Source organism: Myotis daubentonii, chromosome 2, assembly GCF_963259705.1.
Source record: "Myotis daubentonii chromosome 2, mMyoDau2.1, whole genome shotgun sequence".
NCBI classification, from domain to species: Eukaryota; Metazoa; Chordata; class Mammalia; order Chiroptera; family Vespertilionidae; genus Myotis; species Myotis daubentonii.
In genome coordinates this window covers 99,437,907-99,457,893 of record NC_081841.1, presented here as the reverse complement: position 1 = coordinate 99,457,893, position 19,987 = coordinate 99,437,907, and the positions used below count along the sequence as shown (strand labels likewise).

General features: G+C 46.5%; 1 protein-coding gene across 28 annotated transcripts in view; it reads right to left on the bottom strand.

The window, feature by feature from the left end:
- CACNA1C (calcium voltage-gated channel subunit alpha1 C) overlaps positions 1-19,987 on the bottom strand; it is a 616,430-nt gene that overhangs the window by 141,360 nt on the left and 455,083 nt on the right. For 11 of the 28 annotated variants that reach the window (XM_059683972.1, XM_059683977.1, XM_059683978.1 and 8 more), the window contains exon 10: positions 1,269-1,343. The exons of 16 other annotated variants lie outside the window; for them this stretch is intronic. In XM_059683972.1, coding sequence (XP_059539955.1) covers positions 1,269-1,343 — 75 coding nt within the window. The remainder of the gene's footprint in view (positions 1-1,268; positions 1,344-19,987) is intronic. One more of the 28 variants, XM_059683975.1, reaches the window with a different exon arrangement.

Below are 19,987 nucleotides of genomic sequence, written 5' to 3'. Positions count from 1 at the left end.
ACAAGTCCCCATGGGGCCACCACAGCCAGGAAAAGACTTCTACTGGTTATATGGATTTCCCCAGTTTCTTCTCTTGTGGATGAACACAAGATGGGCGAGTGGGAAGAGACTCATTTCAAGAACACCGAAGATACAAAGAGAAAGCCCATGACTTACCATGTGTTTGACTGTCACATCTGAGCAACCTGTCCACCTTGGGGTCATTTTCAATAAAGTTGGGTAATAAGAAATCTAGATGCCATTTTATAGACACTTGGAGCTGGATGGGACTGTAGACATTATCTAGCTCTAACTTGTGCCCTTCGCCTCACAGGACAGGAAAACGAGGTCCAAGGAAGGGACAGATGCCCAAGGTCACACAGGGTTTGGGGTGGAATTTGGATTGGAGCACCAGCGTCAGGACCCTCTGTGCCATGCTCATTAGATTGTCCCCATGTTGACCAACTCCCTTTCCTACACTCTAGGACCAGATGAGGTTCTTAAAGCCAAATCAGGCTACAGGGACATCATCAGAACATGGTGAATAGCCCAAGGACAGTGTTGAATTTTACAGCACTTACACTCTCCTTGCAGCCCAAGGTCTGGGGAACTGGGGAGCAAGACAAGACCTTAGGGATGGTTTTAGCCCTGGGAACTGGGAAGGTAAGACTTTCAGAATTCCTTAGTCCATCCACATTAATGAAGAAGTAATATAATAGAAGAGCTTTCAGTCTTTTAATCCATCTCTCTCCAGCGATTTCTGGCCGAGGTCCCTTTAATTCTTCCAACATCGTTATTTAAAGAGCTGAGTTGTGTACAGAAAGCTCTCTGACTTTCCATGACATGCTGCTCCCAGAGTGCCCCTTAGGTGTGGAGTGGTGTGATGGTGGTGGTGCTGGGCATGGAAAGACAACCAAATTAGGAGTAGGCAGGCCTGGGCATTAGGAGGAACCATATTATCTTCTAAATCAAGGCACTGCCTGTACCAGTACCAAGATTACATTTACAGTGATCTTAATCTTGGCTGGCACTACCCAAAGGAAAGATTCCATCAAGGACTAGCTGCTGACTATTATGTCTGCTGACTTTATACAAAGAGATGACAAGGCAGTGGCTGTGAGTGAGACAGATTACCACCCCCTTACAAAAACACAAACATACATACAAATATATACACACACATATAAACACACACGATCACAGCATCACAAGCCATCAAGAAAAATACCCTCCCATCCAGTCGGGTATGTAGCAACACACATTAACACATAGAGCACAGGGAACGTTACCATGGGTTTCTGTGGAGTGACTAAACCAAGCAAACTTCCCTTTCTTCTGATCAAGCAAGCCTGCTGCAGCTCCTCCTTTCACAGACAAGATGGTCATTTTCAAGAACCAGGAACAAGACATCAATAGTGAGCATGCAGTCAGCCACGGGCAAAAGAAAGAAACAAAGAACTCAGCTTTCACAAAGAACATCCATTGCATCTCCAAAAAATAAACTGAAAATTGTAAAAATCAATAAACCAAAACAAATAATAACACATAATAAAATAGAACCAAAACCCCAAATCACGTGAACTAATGATACAAAACAAATGACAGACATTGGGGAGGAGGAATTACTGCAGCAGAGGCTTCAGTCTACACTGGTGTGTCTGGTTAGTGGCTCTGAGGAGAGAGCTTCCAGGGAGGGGTCACCATGCATCCCTGCTGACTTCTGTGGGAGGTGCCCTTGAACAGGCTCCAGTGTAAATGCTAAAATCAAACCATAGCATTGGTGTCCTCCTTCACCCCCACCCAACAGTCACCTGACTGGACCCTCCCCCACCTATATTAGGTTCAAGGGCTCCATCCCCACTTACAACTGGGACACTTGCAAGTAGAAAGCAACTGTGGATCTACTTGCCCCTTTGTCCAATTCAATCATTCAATGTCATTCAGTAAAGACCTACCAACTGCCACAGGCCTGATCACATCCCAAAGATATATGTATCAGTTTTTAATGGGTTTAAACAGCAAAGAAGTTGCTCAATTACTGGTCAATGGGTGGTCTTGTGAGGAGGTTTGTATATAAGAAAGAATTATGTGAGCTTCTCTTGGGCCTGGACTGTAGTTGAAGAGAGGGTGCTGGTGAGAGTGTGAAGACAATGATTGTTGCGAGTGGAACAGGGGGAGTTCTGTATTCTGCAATGGACTCTGAGATCTAGATATCAAATGCATTAGCAAATTCCCAAGAAAGACAGTTTTCCCACACCTTTGATAGAACTGGCATTAACTGTGCCATGGAGGGTGCTGAGGATGAGTGAGGAATGAGGCATAGTCACCGATGACTAGTGAGGTGGGAAATCCCCAACCGCTCATGGACAGAAGCAGGGTCCTGATGAGGAATGGATGGGTGGCCCCATCAGTCTCAGGAAAGAGCATGAAGGGAAAGTCAATCCAAACTTTAGATGCTTCTTTATCTCATCCCCTTGCCTGAAAAGTCAGATGATGTTCAGTGAACATCCTTGAATGCTATTTGTTAGTGAGAATATTGAAGACTGGCTCATGATAGAAAAGGGTCAGACTTATTTTAATCTAGGTGAGGGTCCATTTCCCAAACACATATTTAAAAGACAAAACTTGAAATAAGCAGACACGTCACAACCTGTAGCGTTTTAACTTCTGAAAAATCCTATTTGAAAAAAGCATGAGAGTGAGGAGCTGACATGAATGACTTTTCTTCTGGAAAAGAAGATGTCTCAGTTTAGAATAACAGTCACTCAAGTGAACATCTCATGAGGGGTCTTCTATTCAGAGGGGATAAACATGAGGCTGCCAGTCACCAAATCTCTGTTTACACAGTTGTCTGGGGATACAGGAACCCTGGCCAATGATGAAAAGCCATGAACATTGTGACCGGTTATATGGAAGCATCATCCCATCCAACTTTAGGCTTTGGCATCAATATTGTCCTATCTTGTCCAACTTCAGAAATAACTGCTGATAATTTTCAAAACAAGAGAAAAAGCTTGGTAAAATAATTGAATTTGACCAGGTTTGGTCCTTCATGCAGGCAAAGTTGGCAAGTGATTGGAAGAGCATCTAAATCATCTCCCTTGTCCAGCCAGGGTGGATCAGTGATCAAGTGTCAACCTATGAACCAGGAGGTCACGGTTCGATTCCGGGTCAGGGCATATGCCGGGGTTGCAGGCTCGATCCCCAGTGGGGAATGTGCAGGAGGCAGCCAATTAATGATTCTCTCTCATCACTGATGTTTGTATTTTTCTCTCTCTCCTTCCTCTCTGAAATCAATAAAAATATATTTAAAATTAATCATCTCCCTCCACTAGACCTGCTATTTTAGGTGAAGTTATATCTGAAGGTTTCTTGCTGAAATGAAAATACCTCACCTGGAAGGAACAGTACAGTAACATATTAGTGCCTATGATAGTTCATCCCATAAGCCTGTGAAGGAATAAGATGGGTGAGGAAGCAATTGTATTCCTATTACTAAGGGATTAGACAGCAGGATCATAGCTGCTTCTTGGAGGGACTTGCTACCCTAGAGAGATGGACTTGGATTCCTTCTTAGAGTTCACGAACAGTTGAAAGTTGAGATTTATAAATGCTGGACGTGAATTCTGGGTATAAGATGGACAACTTGACTCCTCCTTTGAACTGGTGGGAAATCAAGGCAGAAAGATGGCGATGAACCTAGCTAGGTATCCAAGGACACCTCACCTTTAAAGGCAGCACTCTGCATGCCCTGAGAAGTGAAGCCTGAGCCTGCTCGTCTGCAGACAATGTGATGATGATGCACCCTCTGTGGAATGAATTGTGCATCATTGGATGGATTTAGGAAGAAGAATGCCAAGGAAGACCACTAGAGAGAAAGCTGGTTTTCTGACTTTCTAAACTTCACTGTTATAGGTACTGTGGATCAAATCTGGGTCTCTGGGCTCTCCTGTCCCTTGGCTTCTGCTGAGAAGATTCCAAAAAAAAATAAAAAAATGGTATTTTCACGAAAGAGTAATTAACAGCTGCCATTGCAGGGGGTGGATACATAATTACATATTTGATAATATCACCAATGGCTACAATGAGTACAGACACCATTTTGCCAAAAACTGACTACATCTTGAATTAATGTCGTCTTTTCCCCAAACATCTACTCTAGTGGGTAACTCTTGCTTGAATGGTGCTTAGTAGGACAATTTCTGTGTTTCGAGGGAGGTGCACAGTTCTTGTCTCCCCTGATCTGCTTGGAGAACAGCTGTGTGGATACCAGCGGTATAATAAGCCACATCTGACAGGAGGTAATCTCCTGAAACTGGAAATCAAATGACTCATACAGGGAGAGGAACATAGGTCTAAACTGCTATTAAGATTGGTGTTTCCTGGTATATCTGGGTTTGCAAACCTTTTGAGGGTTTCTTCACTAAAATTTAGGAATCCTCCATTGAATACCAGACAGTGCTTAGAAAACACGGCTGCATAGATCAGCTGGCCAGCCTTTCTGCTGCTGTGATCCACAGAGAAAGAACAGGTTCAGAGCACAGGATCCTCCAGAAAACTAACAATTGTCTCCAGTCAGATCCTTCTGGGGTTTAAGACAAATCTCTAAGGAGTGGGTCTGCTCCAGGCTGTTGCTCCATGTTAACACTCATGCTTCCCATAAAAGAAAATTAGATCTCATTTAACCATCTTAATGCAAACATGATGCAACATGTGCCTAAAGATGGCCAAACTCATTTACATGAATAAAAAATGACTTCTGAAGGGCCCAAGGTTTGAGAGTAGGAGCACCTTCAGTATTGATCAAGATAATGCAAGTCACTAAGTTACTTAGCAATCAATCCTCAGAGGACGCGGAAGCAAAATCTTCTTAGGTATTCTGTCCTTTACTCCTTTTTCCTCCTCCTCTCCTTCCCTTCCTCCTATCTTTCCCATCCTTGAGGCTGGAGGAGATACTGTAAAGAACCATCCACATGTAAAACATCTGGCCTTGCTTCTTGAGGCCTTCTGTCTCAGATCTTTTTATGCATCATAACTGGCTGCGTGATGATAGAGCAAAACTCCATTGAGGGAATGAGGAATGAATGTGGAGAGAGATGGAGGAATCCGCCTCCTTCCATTGGTCATGCTAAACAGCTTTGACTTTGTCATGGGGATGGGGCTTTGCAGTGCCCTGTTGTGACTGTCAGCAAGAATGGTTGGCTTCTCTTGTGATTTGCCATCTTCATCCTGGAACTCAGCTGGTAACTTCATTAGCCAAGGTCAGAGAGCTTACTGACTGCTGTCAATAATTTATTTCCTCTAGTTGGAAGAGGGTTAGAGCATCAGGGCCAGACACCCAAGCAGTAGATGAAGGCATTTTCCACCCAACCTGTGCTCCTCCAGTGCTGTGGAGTGCCTTGTGGAGCAAAGGGGCTGAATCCTGGCCGGCCAGCCTGCTGGGACCCACTGCCCAGGCTTCCCTGCACTCTTTGGTGGGACGGAAGTACTTATTTTGCCATTTACTGGAGGATACCAATTTTATTATCTTTTTTGGCAGATGAGTGGTATAATAAGCATTCATTTCCTCAAAGTACTAATCAGAGATATATCTAACAAGCAAAAGTATTCCTAATTTCCTACCTTATTGACTCTAATCTGGAATCTAAAACTCCCTGAAATTTGGCTCCATCCTATCTTTGATGGCTGAAGGGGCCCCCTCAGAAATTCATGGCAATGTCCTAACTCCTGTACCTCGGAGCTGTATTTGGAGATAGAGTCTTTAAAGAGATAATTACCATTAAATTAAAATGAGGCCATGAGGTTGGGCTCTAATTTAATATGACTGGTATCCTAATCATTAGAAAACATTTGGGCACAGCCACTTACAGAGGGAAGATGATGTGCAGACATAGGGACAAGAGGGCCATCTACAAGCAGTGGGGACACACCTGGGGCACACCCTCCCCTCATGGCCCTCAGAAGGAACCAACCCTGCTGACACCTCTATCCTGAACTTTTGGCCTCCAGAACTGTTAGAGAATAAATTCCTGTAGTTCTGTTGCTAGGGCTGCCCTTGCAACAGAACTACTAAAGTCCTATCTACCCATTCTTGTTTCCTGTTACTTCCAGGAGAAACTCTCCTCGGAGTCGGGATGAGTGAGGCTGAGCGCACACTCCCCTGGTGTTTGCATGAGGGTTGGTGCAGATTACGCTGTTCATTGTCCCTGAATGGGCCATCTTTATTCCAACCTCTGGGCTATATATATATATATATATATATATATATATATATATATATATACATACTAGAGGCTCAGTGCACAAAATTCGTGCATGGTTCCTCAGCCCAGCCTGCACTCTCTCCAATCTGGAGCCCCTTGGGGGATGTCTGATTGCTAGTTTAGGCCAGATCCCTGCGACAGTCGGACATCCTCTAACAATCCAGGACCACTGGATCCTAACCTGCCTGCCTGCCTGATCGCCCCTAACCACTCTGCCTACCTGCCTGATGCCCCTAACTGCTCCCCTGCCTGCTTGGTCGCCCCTAAATGCCTCTGACTGCCTGCCTAATAGCCCCTAACCACCTCTGCCTGCTGGCCTGATCGCCCCTAACTGCTCCCCTGACTGCCAGCCTGACCACCCCTAACTGCCCTCCCCTGCCAGCCTCGTTGCCTCTAACTGCCCTCCCCTGCTGGCCTGATCGCCCCTAACTGCCTCTGCCTCGGCCCCCTGCCACCGTGGCTTTGTCCAGAAGGACATCTGGATGGATGTCTGGAAGATGTCTGGTCTAATTAGCATATTATCTTTTTATTAGTATAGTTATGTTGTCCTATATCATATCCCCTCCAGAAGTGCCTGCCTGTTTCCCCCACACTACAGCCCCTGGGCCAAACCCAGATTGCCACTGGTTCCAAAAACATAAAGTCTCGCGGAGTACAAGCATGCCCACCTGCGTAAGTGTGGCCTGCGGCTGCTTTCACCCTCCAACCACGGAGTCAAATAGTTGCAGCAGCAGCTCTATGTGGCCTTAAAGCCTACAATACTCGCTAACAGATCCTTCAGACAAAGAGTGTGCTGGCTCCTAAGCTAATCAAAATGGGCCCATTCCTGGGGGCCCAGGTCCAGTGTGTGGGGCTTTCAGGACCACCAGCTGCCATGTCCCCTCCTCTGAGCTCCAGGAATATGGCGACCCCTGGGAATTACAAATAAAAGCCTGAATTCAAGGTTCAATCCCACCTCTCCCAGCTGTGTAACTCTGGGAAGCTATCTAACCTCTCTGAGGTCAGGTTTCCTATCTGTAAAAAGATGATAACGATACTGTTCCTTTTGAGAGGTTCTGGCAAGAATTAAGTGAAACATCTATAAAATAACTTTGTACAATGATAAGTACTATGAGTATTTCCTAATATTACCATTAATTTTAATCTGTTTTTATTATAGTTTGCTGAGTAAGCATTAGACCTCTGTATCTAACTAAATTTTAACTTTTTCAAGGCCGGAGACTTTATGTCAGAATTTTCTGGATTTCCTTTCAGCTCTAGTGATACAGAATGTGAAGCTATAATAATATCACTATATCTTCACAGAGTTTTAAGGGCAGTCCTGTATGCTAGACCTCACGAGGTTTGTCCTTTAGATGCACTCTCCAGCCCTCTCCCCCACGCCCTGAATCCTGCAGGGAGCTTGTAAACTTTTGGGTTGGCCTTCGGAAGCACCAATAGGATGGACATCATTGAGGCCTGAGGTGAGTGAGGCTGGGTTCTCCACCCCTGGTGCTTGCCTGCGGGTTGGTGCAGATTGGCTGCCTCTGTTGCCGAGGGCCACAGGTCTGCCATGTGACCCTTTTGTCATGACCACCACTCAAACTTCTGAAAACTGCTCTCTTTTCTTGTCCCTTCAGGCCTGTGGTGATAATAGCTCCCTCCAGGTGCTGCCCTCAGGGTCCTGCCTCCCTTGCTGACTCCTTAAGCCCTGCCGGCATTTTCATTAGTCTTTCCTAAAATCACCAGTTTCCACAGCTACCTGTGTGGGCAAGGTATACGGTATTAGCCCACTGACAGGTGAAGGCTAGTCCAACAGTTGAAGGTGACTGCTAATAGCTAATAGCCAGAGAATGGCTGCCCCGCAGCCCAGGCTTTCCCGGCTACATCAGGCAACCTCCAGAATAACTTGGCTTACATCCATATTTGCAGGTTAAATTACTGGTAAGAACTAGTGAGGTAGGGTATTAGCACAGGGATCGCTTTAGCCCCATGGCAGGACAGATCAAACATTCTGGTTACAGTCCCAGGAGACTCTCTTCAAAGGAACTTTATCACATTTTATCAAATTTAATTTTCTCTTGCTGAAAAACCAGCTTGGGCAGTTATTCCTACTACTTTCCCACATTTTGTTAGATTGAGCCCCTGGCCACGGGGAGTCCCAAGCTGCTGGTGAAGCTCTTTGCATGTCTTCATCCAGCTCAGGGTCTCAGGAATCTCCCTTGTACGGGAGTCTAGTAAATGCCAGGTAGTCTGTTCCTTGGCCTTGCCAATAAATAGCTCCAAGTCACATGATGATTTGGGGTCTCATTTTCCTCATCTCTTATATAAATAAATTGAACTAGGTGATGAATTATAGATCTCTTATAAGGGAAAGAAAGAGATCAGGACAGGAGAAAAGCAAATGCAGGGGGGAAAAGGAAAGAGATGGTGAGAGAGAGAGCAAAACGGTTCCAGCCACGGCAGCCTGCCTGGGTGGAAGGTCACAGAGAAAGGTGCCACCAGCCTCCAGAGCTGGCTCAACAACTGCTGCAGCCCAGGCCCAGCGTGGCACCCTCCACATAAGCAATTAAAGCCTGGCTGATTTTAAGCCATCAGAAAGTAAATATAAAACAGGATTAAATATTAAGAAGCCAAACAAAGTGGCCTCATTAAAAAGGCACAATATAAGCATGATGTGCCATCACCATAATTATTATTACTGCTATAAACTGGGAGGAGGCGTGTGTGCCTGCCCTTGATCTGCAGCTATAATCCAGAGAAGAAGATGAGAGTGGCTGTGCTCTCAGCAGGACATAAACATCCAGTCCTAGCTCCCAGGCAGAAAACATCTCTCCACAACTGTGGTGCCACTGAGTCAGGCCACCTCAGTTATTACTGGGGTCGAGGGGAAGTGGGCAGTGGCAGGAGGAGGCAGGGGAAGGAGGTTTGGCTGCATCAAATAAACAGCCCCTCGCCATCCCAACCTCACCTTCATTAGGGGCGACAGGGCAGCATGGACATTCTCAGGCCCTTGGGACTAGGTGCAAACAGGACATCTGATCACACAGGAGGGTTGACACCTCCAAGAAAAAACAGCTCACCGCATTCATTGGGGATGTGACAGGGGCTTCTAGATGTAGATGACGGGGCCTCTATTTGTAGAATTCCTTTGGAAATCCAATTCTTTTAGGCACAAAACAACTTTTAGGTTGGAGAGAGGACATTATTCTGGTCTGCAAGGCCAGGGTTAGCAGTAGATGGTCACCCATGTGGTATGACATGAAAGGAACAGGAACGATTTGAGTCCCCAATCCCTCTCCAACTCAATCCAGTGATGTCTTGTGGTAACTCCTTCATTTTAGGGTCTTGTCCCTCAGCAAATACAGTCATTTCTATTTTAATAGCAACCACAGCTCAGTGTTTTGATCACTTGCTCCATGCCAGCTACTCCTCCATGCACTTAACACATATTAACTGATTGAAGCCCCAAAACAACCCTGCGAGGGGTCATCTGTCCCCATTGTATGTTCCCAATTTACAGATCAGAAAATGGAGGCTTAGAGAATTGAGTTACTTACTCAAAGTGAGCAACTAATGAGATCCGGCATTTGAACAGAGGTGGATGTTATGCCAAGTCAGCCCTCTCAGCTACTACACATACTGGGTAAATTCATAAAAGCCTTTCCTAATCAGAAGAGAGTCCCGCAGATGTGCTTGTACCTGCAGGGGGAGAAGAGGGGCAGAAGGTGCAGCTGGAGGTCCGGAGGGAAGCTGCTCATTTTATAATCCTGACCAGGGCCTTCCTGCCAGGAAGGGGGAGGCAGGAAGCAGTGTGGTTAGAAGCAGGGGCTGGAGCCAGGTGGCCCAAATTTGAATCCTGGCTCTGCCACTTTGGATATGTTACATCACTCCTCTGTGGCTCAGGTTCCCCACTACAGAACAGATTTCCATTAAGCCTGCACTGCAGGGCTGGAAGGGATAGGCCAACCCTTCGTTTTACAGGTAAGAATGTGAAGGTCTAGAGAGGCTCAGTGACTGGTCCAGGGTCACACAGCTGGCTAGTGGTAGAGGTCCAGTCCTCTTTCCACCATCAATGATCCCTCTTTTCAGTTGTCACTAACTTACATCATGGAGAGGCTGAAAGCCCACCCTTGGTCATCAGGGCTGAGCATAGGTCCAGGGCTCCCTCCCTTGTCTGAAATTCAGAAGTTTCACAGTGGGTGAGTTGTTGACAACAGCTATATAGAGCTCACGGTCCACTATTTTTCTTTTTCTTTTCTTTTTTTTGGGGGGGGGGTGGGTCTCTGTCTTCTACTTCACTGCTTTCTGCTGCTCAAGATAATTTTGGCCCAGGTCACATTTCCAACAAGACGGTCCTACACGGCCCAGCACAGTCTCAAAGTTCACACGGCGGGGAGCTATCTGGAGCAAGGAGCAGTACTTTCTTCAGCAGCGTCTCAGCCTTGCCCTCCCGGCACCCAAATCAATTGCTGCCTTAAATTTTTAGGCTGCTTCCATTAATGGCTTTTATGTGAAGTGAGTCACTTTAGCTTCCAGCCCCATGGTGCCTCTTCCGCTCCGTAGTTTCATGAATGAGTTTATGGGCAGCTGTCAGAATACCAATCAGCGTGTCCCCTTCTGCAGCAAGTCCTTTCCTGTCATTAATCTCTCAACTCTGCCTTTTGGATGCTTGCATTTGTTATTTTCCTTCTTCTTCCCCTGGTTGCAAGACCAAGGATGCAGTGTGCCTGGTCTGTGTGTTTCACTGGGCAGTCCTTTAGCTGGCAAAGACCCAGGTAGGCAGAGCTCCTCTCCTCAGCATTGGCCAAACCTTGTTAGGACAGACAGTCACAGCTCAGGACCATGGTCAGAGAGGGGCAGCAGCCAGAGGCAGCATTTTGGGATGGTGAAGGGCTGTACACCATGGTCTAGGAAGAAGCTGGAGAGGTTTAATTTAGATATGGTAGGCCGGGGGACCTCAGCACCATCTATCTTTCCACGAGGAAGGAAAGAGTAGTTCCATAAGGAATAGGCATTGAAGAATGAGAATTTTGCCCTAATATAAGAAACATTTCCAAATGGCCTAGCTTCCTTGAGAGACTAGGAGTTGCTCATTATTGAAAGGTTCCCAGCATTTGTTGGGGGTTTGAGAGGAGATGTCTAAGATTTTTTTTTACCTTAGAAAACAAAGAAACTGGACATTATAAGCAAGGAGCTCTGCATGAGGAAACCCCAGATTGCTGACTGCTTGTGAGGGGCAGGGACTTGGCCCAGAGAGAAGCAGATCTTGAAGCTCTTACTGAATTCTCTCAGAGGATGGATGAGTCTCCCCTTAGCACTGTTTCTTCATATCACATCACTGTCACCGCACAGAATGCTCAGGCTTTCCCCCAAGGCCCTTCGAAATTCAGTTTCACTCTACCCATCCAACCTTTTCCTATTTCAACCCAGCGTTCACCCTCTGGTCAGGCACTCAGCTCTACTCATGGCCTCCAGAACATGCCACACTTTGTCAGCGTTGGTTTGACCGCATTTTGTGGAGGGCCTGACATGTGCATGGTGCTTGCCAGGGACTGTGCACCTCCCTCTGGTCTTTGCTTGGCTGGGAACTCCCCTGGGCTCCTCTGCAAGCCCACTGTTTTCATGAAGCCTCTTAAACCACAGAGCCATCTTCTTCCAGAAACAGGCACCGTTTGTGCCGTGTAGTGTAGAACACTGCTGTGCACAGGGTTCTTCGCTCATTAGAAATGGGTACAGCACTGTGTGGTTTAGAGCATGCTCAGTAAGTTACTTCAGTAAATCTTCACAACCGCCTGGGGAGACAGCCAGGAAGGTGTCTTCATTCACAAGTCCTAGAGGGGAAACTGAGGTCAAGGGAGCAGAGCCAGGACCAGGACACAGGTCCCATTCCTCTATTCCCTGTTGCTTCCCCAGCCACATGTGCCTTTGACTGTCGCTCAGGAATGGGTGGGAGAGTCAAGGCTCTCCTGGTCTCATCTCACCGACCCCTGCCCTTCTCTGTTCCACTCTCTGGCACCAAACTGACCTCCCCGGGCAGCCACATGGGAACTGCTGACTTGTAACTTCTGTTGGAGGCACAGGAGGTGTACCACAAATATTGGTGGGTACTCGGGCACACACACCTCATTCAGCTTTCTTGTACTCCTTCACCCTCAGAGTGGGGTAGGACTGCGCATGTCTGGGATGGGGCCAGGGTTAGTATTGTTTCATTCATTCACTGTTTCACCAGACCAGGCACTGGAATGCACATAGTCAGCCACCTCAAGGCTCCTTCCTCCCTCCTGTGCTGTTTAGTGGAAGGGCCAACATGTGACCACGGTGGGCAGTGGCTGCTCATGCCACAGCAGCTGGGGTGACTCTGAACCAGGCACAGAGAAGGAGAAACCAACTCCAAATGAAATGTGCCAGAATAGGTGGATTTTAATGTAGGACAATATCACTTTTACTAGTAAAGTAATGAATTAAAACTTCCCGCAAATGCTCTTTTTTTGGCACGAAATTGGACATTTTTAAGTGTAAAAATATCTATGATGTTAACCCCTTCAGAAAATTTGACATATGAAGTTTTGAAGCTTTTTGTCAATACAACAAAATAGCATACATATCAAATCGCATATATATCCACATATGTGTAACTCCATCTATTGAAAAAAATCTGCATTATCAACCGGTACACATAGTATTTCTCTAGTGAGCAGCTCTCCCTCCAGATTCTTCCTCTCCAGATTCTTCCTCTCCAGACTGACTCTGAATCAAAGGTATTAATCACCCTCCACCCTCCCCTCCCTCTTTTCCTTAATCTTAGAACTCTTCCATAATGTCTCAGGAGGGTTGGGCTTGTTGGAGAGGCTGATTGTTCTATCTTTAGAAGAGAAAAGTTTTTTTTGAAATATAGAGAATAGGGACCACAGTCTTCAACAAGCAAAAGGCCTGGAGGCACTGGCAGGAAGTGGGAATGCTAATGTTCCAGAAGTGACTGGGATGGGAGGCCGACCTTGGGTTCACCTGGGCCTCCTGCGGGGTGTAGGCTGCCTCTATGTGAATGCTCCCCCTGATTCCTCGAGAGTTTTTGAGGATTCTTGACCCAGGAAATCCAGAAGGAAGGAAAGGAACAGAGGCCGTGGTGAGGTGGAGTCCTGGTCCTGGTGGGTGGGATACTGTACAGGCTTTTCCTGTGAGGAAGGGGACTGTTGGTTGCGGGATGCATGATGACAAGTGTGACTGGGTCTGTATAGCAGGGGCGTGGGGCCCTTGGGCAGATTTGAGCAACTCTATTCTTTTGCTGTCAGTGCAGGAGTAATCCTTATCTGATGGCTGAAAAGGTTTGAAGACAAGGCCTTTGCCTGATTTAGGGAAAGCAGAAAGGAACAGTGGTCTTTTTCTAATTCCAATAATAAACTGGGAGAGTGAGCCTCCTTGCAGATGGGAAGGACCAAGCACAGAGGTCAGCACCGGTGAGGAAAGGGGGCGGCATCACCAGGGGTTGGGGAGGAGAGAGGCAGGAGAGCGCTGGCCTGGAAGCTGTACTTTCCAGTCAGGACTCCAGAGTGGCAGGGCCCTGCTCAGTACTGACTCCATGTTTGGGAAGGACACACTGTTTTAACAGCTCAGTGCTTTCCTCCTGGGCTACTGGGAGGACCAATGAGAAGAAATGGGCAATGATCTCAAATGGGAATGTAAGACAGGAGGGAGAGCAGAGAGGAGAAGCAATTAGCAGGAGTCATTAGCCAAGCGAGGACAATGAGCAGCGCCCCTGGGAGGACACCGTTGCACCCATGACACCTCAGACCAGCTTGTGGAAGTTGAACAGCCCCAGGTATCAGCTCAGGAAAGCAAAGAGTTTTCTAAGAACTGGAGTTGCACAAAAATGGGAGGGGCTTCTTGTGACCTGGTGAGTTCCTACCACAGAGTGTTCAAGAAGGGGGTGGGCTTAGAGGAGGGTCATGCATATTGGAGACCTGAGATGAGGAGAGATTCTACCATTCAGTGCTTTCCAGGCAAAGGCAAAGTTTTCAGGACACTGACTCTGGGAAAAAGGCAGAAGTGTCAGGGCATGAAGAGGCAGGCTGCAGGATGCTGGAGAGAGGCTGTCCAGAGTCCTTCCTTAGAGGACATTTTCTCTCTTGTCGCCACCTGCTGCCTGGCCAAGAGGAGAGAGCCAGTGTCTGCAAATGAGGACATTCTCTCCCTGGCCCAGCCACACACCACTTCTGGACAAAGGCAGTGCCAGAGGGAGTCCCAGGATCAGACTGCTCAAGAATTTATAGAAAACCAGAGATTACCTGAGTATTATTCTTACATGTTAGGAAATTGAGGTCCAAAGAGGGAAGGGGCTGTTTGAGGTCACAGAGTATTAGAGCTGAGATGAGGAGCCAACCAGGTCTTCTGACTTCTTTTCCAGGTTCTTTTTCCCTCTCACCCCCATCTCACATTCCTATCAGCAGGTATTTTATGCTCACCTCTTTGCTGCCTTTATCATCAGATAGCCCTACTATTGGCTGTCTGGCCTTGAACAAATTATTAGAACCCTCAGGATAACTTTTTGCATCTAAAAGATCATGTGGAATCTAAACAATTATTGGAGATGATCTATGTGTTCTCGAGGCCTATATGGCTAAGTCCACCATGTTCCTTGGAGGGCCATCAGGGTCCTGATGTCTTCATCATTGTTGCCAGTCCTTTCATGAAATATTCATGAAGTTACTCCTGTGTGCCCCGCAACTTACTGTGATATGGTCCCTGCTTAGCAACTTGTGAGAAGATAATTTGCAAAAATCTTTAATTAGGATTGATCATGAAAAACTATTTAAGCACAACTCCCTTTTGTTGTGCTTAAATCAGCCTCCCTTTTGTGTCACTTTAATTCTTTCTATGAACCCTAAACTAAAAAAGGACCCATGAAAGATTGTGTTCGCCCCTTAACCTGCTCTCTGCCATCTCAGGAAAGGTCATTTGTGACCACAAGCTGGGCACCGTGGTGGCCCATCCAGCCTAACTCTGAATGGAGTCAAGATGAAATCACATCCGGAGGGCCCCTTCAGGATGGCCACTGCTACAGATTTCTATAGCTTTGCTTCTATGAACCAGTGACACTAGTAACAGAGCAATAAGGGGCCTCAGTTCCATTCTGGTTTTAAATAGATTTTGGTCTAAACATGTTTTATAATATGCAATAATTGGGTTAGCCTCATGACAAATGTCATCCCTACCTTCGCCAGAGCAACATGCCATTTCCGTTAGGAATAATGTTTCCTGGCCAGAGTAAGGCATGGAAAATAATATGGGGTCATCAACAATTCCCTTCAGTTTCACTGATCAGATTAAACTTAGCAACGGAAAGAGGAATTTACAAATTAGATGCCGTTCTCTATTTATTACCAAAACGGTTGCTTTCCACGACATCCAGGAGATACAGTTGAGATCTCATTAAGTCTCAGCTTGTGATAACATTTACTCCATAAATCTCCACTGCAGCCAGTGAATGAAATGAGCATTATGCCAAAGACCACATAATGGATGAAATCAAACCTCTGCCCGGTAGAAGGCAGTTGACCTTTTCAAGACTTAAACGTATGCAGCTTTCTGGTCCTACACAGCAGCTGGGGCTTTAGTCTTGGTTCTCTCTTAACCATTTGCTGACTTTCATGCTGGGCTGGCTACTGGCCTCACTGAAAGAGACATAAAATAAGGATATTTCTGACATTTCTCTGGATGTATTTGAAGAAAAAAGGGGAGAAGAGGCGAGTACATGAAGTAAAACATCGTGAAATATCCCTGTCCTCTCTCAGAAGTTAGAAATTGCATTGACAGACAAGAAACAGAAGATGAAGAATTAACTTGTGTGTCTGATTCATTTTACACCCTCTGCTGGACCAGATCTGGCCCCATCTGATTTTAGCTCTGACACAGTGACAGGGCAGGCCCTCGTCATCTGTCCCAGGGGCAGAATTCCAAAGACTTCCAGGCCAAGAGCCCACTGTTCTCCCAGTTCCCCTTATGTTGCCTCTGAGCCTCTCCCATGCTCTGTCCTGAGAGAGGGTTGAAACCTGCATGTACCCCTAAGAGCCAGTGAACCTGTAAAAACTGTGAGCAGGGAGGATCTGCCCTTTTCTATCTTTAGAAAACAAACCAGTTGACAGGGGACAGGGCCTTTAGAAACAGCCCCAGCAACCCTGACAGGGGCAAGGCAGGCCTGGAGGATACGAGGCTCTGCCCAGAGGCTGGGAAATAGACTCAGTGACCTGGGGATCCCTTTGTCCCAGGTTTTAGGGTGCCCTGATTCTCTGATTATGATGGAGCCACCCCCTTGGCTACAGGGGAATCCAGGGCCCAGTTTAGGGATATGGAAAGATCATTGCAATGGACCGAATGTTTGTGTTGCCCCCAAATTCCCATATTGAAAGAAACCCCAATCCTAATATGTAGTATTTGGAGATGGGCCTTTGGGAGGTCATTTGGTATGAGGTGGAGCTCTTACAAATGGGATCAGTGCCTTCTTACATGAGGCCAGAGACTAGCTAGCACCCTTCCCATGTGTGAGGACACTGCAAGGAGACAACTGGGAAGATGTGAACCAGGAAGACGGCCCTCACCAAGGACCTGACCATGCTGCTTCTCACCTCCAGCCTCCAGAACTGGGAGAAACAAATGTCCGCTGTCTAAGCCACAAGGTCTGTGGTAATTTGTCAGAATAGCCAGGCTAAGACAGAAACAAATCTTAAATGTGCCAGCCCTCCCCTGTCCAGCTTTCTCTCTTCTCGCTGCCTTCAGCCCAGCCCAACACTGACATTTTTCCTTCTGTTTTTAAGAATTCCATCCATCTCCCCAGGGGAGCCCCATTCCATTAAGCAACTCCCTTTAGAAAACTCTGTTGTTCCTGACCAGGCTTCAGTCTTGCCCCCACAACAATGAGGCTTACATACAAAGTGACCCGAATGCAGAACAGCCCAGTACTCAGGGCGGGCGCCAGGACTGTTAAGAGGACAGACTCTTTCCCATCACACGGGAGCATAAGCCTTCTCTGGAACCCTGTGGCTGTCACCAGAGGCACCATCCCTCCGTCCGCTCATGTAATCCTGAAGAGCAGAGCCCTCAAAGCCTCCAATTTGGGGCTGTTACTCAACATTTTTTTTTATAAGCCACATCAGACAAGAATTAAAGGAGGCAGAGTTACTTGGAATTCTAAAGCGGTACCTTTCAGGGTGAAGGGATGGCTTGTTGGTGTGTTTATGGTCACAGACAGAAAACAGGCCTTTGAACAGCAAGGGACAAAGGGCATGACAGGGCTCCCACTGCTAAGCAGACAGGACAAGCCAGCTCTCAGGAAGACAGGCCACTGCTGCAGCCAATCCACCAACCCTGACCTGGGGCGGCAGTTTCTCTGCTCTTCCCATTGGCTCCTGTGCACGCACCCATGGTGGGACGCAGTCCATGGTAATCTTCCATTACCAAATGATAACTTTCCACATTAGCAATGACAGAAGCAGGAGCTGTCACTCCTCCACTATCAGCCTCTGACAGATAATGTATCTTGATGTGACATGGGGCTTTTATCTCCCGTTTATGCGGAAGGGAGTGGAGGATGGTGGGAGCCTAGGGCAACTGTATCCTGGGTGCTCTGTTGGCTGAGCACTGGTTACTGGAGGAAATGGATCAAAGGGAAATACAGGATGATTCATGTCCCCTTCACCCTCTCGGCTGAGTTACTCTCAGCTCTCAGGTGTGTTGATCTGTTTGCAAAGCACCAAATTAAGATCAAATCAGCACTTTTTGGGTGCTGACCTTGGGCGAGGCTGTGTGGGCAGATTGATTAGTCATAGGGGATTGTGGCTTCAGGTAGGTGACAGGACTTCTCCCCAAGCTACACAAATGAACTTCTCTCTGTGAGGCTGTCCCTGGCAGAGATCCCCTGCAGGGTCCCCTATGCTGGGTGCCTGGGAGCATCAGGGTCTCAGAGCCACTGCCCTGTAGTGCCTCACACTCCTGCATCAGCAAAGTCAGATCATACCACGTTCCGGGTGAACTTGCCAAGGTGGGAGAGGGGATGGTCATTGAGCTGGAACAGCCCAGTCCTGAGCATGCTGGCTGACCACTGCACCCCTCTAATCAAGTTCAAAAGCAGCCAGAAACGAAAAGAAACTGGCAGGCCACATGATTGATATGCCTCCTTCCGTGCAAGACTGTCTCTCAAACCATTCCAAATGGAGGTTTTGATCTGTTAAACATCTATTTTTTATTTTTATTTTTTTTTGTTTGAGGAAGATAATGCCATAACCTGCTTTTCTGCTTCAAACATAGTTTTTATAATCATAAATCTTATCTTTTATCTCTCCCCTTTTAAAAAACAAACAAATCTATGCCTCTTTGTGTTCACATTTAAGGTCAGTTTTTAAAAGAAATATACATCCATGAATACTATTGCTTGATTTTATCTGTTATTGAAATTTATAGAAATGGATCCATATAGTATGTGTGTGTGTATTTTCAAGTCCTCACCCAAGGAAATGTTTTTATTGACTGTAACTAGAGAGGAAGGGGGAGAGAGAAAAACATCAATGGGAGATAGAAGTATTGATTGATTGCCTCTCATACGAGCCCCAACCTGAAATCAAACCCACAACCTTGTGGTGTACGGGACAACGCTCCAATCAACTGAGCCACTTGGCCAGGGCTAAGGTCTGTTTCCCTACTTCTCTTCTCCTTACCTCCATCCATCTTGCTTTGCATATTAAACTGAGGGTGATAAATGCCATAACATGGGAGATGAAGAGGCTACTCTGGCTGCGGGATCAGAAGGATGCTCTTCCAGTTGCCCCCAGGCTGGAGGATAGTCAGAACATTACAGAGGGAGGGACTGTGGTACGGGGAGTGTGCTACGGAGTCTGCAGAACTGAACTCACTGCCCACCTACCAGAGGTTAGGTGAAAATTTGAGCTGTGTTTCATGAACAAGTTAATTTCTCTGAGCCTCAGTCTTCCCATCTATAAAATGGGGATATTAGTACCCAAATGAGATGATCTTAACTGGAGGATTAAATGAGATCATCTCTATCTAGCTCAGTGATGGCGAACCTTTGAGCTCGGCGTGTCAGCATTTTGAAAAACCCTAACTTAACTCTGGTGACGTGTCACATATAGAAATTTTTTGATATTTGCAACCATAGTTAAAACAAAGACTTATATTTTTGATATTTATGTATATATTTAAATGCCACTTAACAAAGAAAAATCAACCAAAAAAATGAGTTCGCGTGTCACCTCTGACACGCGTGTCATAGGTTGGCTATCACTGATCTAGCTCCTGCCTTCTAGCCCAGGGGAGCCCACAGAGGCTGATATGTGTCCACTGTCCAACCTCAGAATCCAATAAGCAATTCCACACAGGTTATGGAATAATGGTTCCCCTCAAAGAGAGAATGCAAGAGTGAGCAATGTCATGCCCCTTGTCCTACTGACCATTGAATGGATCTATTTCCACCTCCTTCCGGTTGTTCCTCTAGGCTCACTTTTTAAACTCTGAAATCATTTCTACCAAATCCATCAATGACAATACACCCTCCAAAGGCCTAGCATGAGTACAGTGAGAACAAGACAAAGGGGATTTGGCCAACTAGTTAGGAATCTATATATATAAAAGCCTAAGTGACTGGCCGACCGGCCGACCAGCCGGCAGGTAGCTATGACGTGCAATGACCATCAGGGGTCAGATGCTCAACACACAGGCATGGAAACATGGAACAGACTGATGAATTTCAGAGGTAAGGG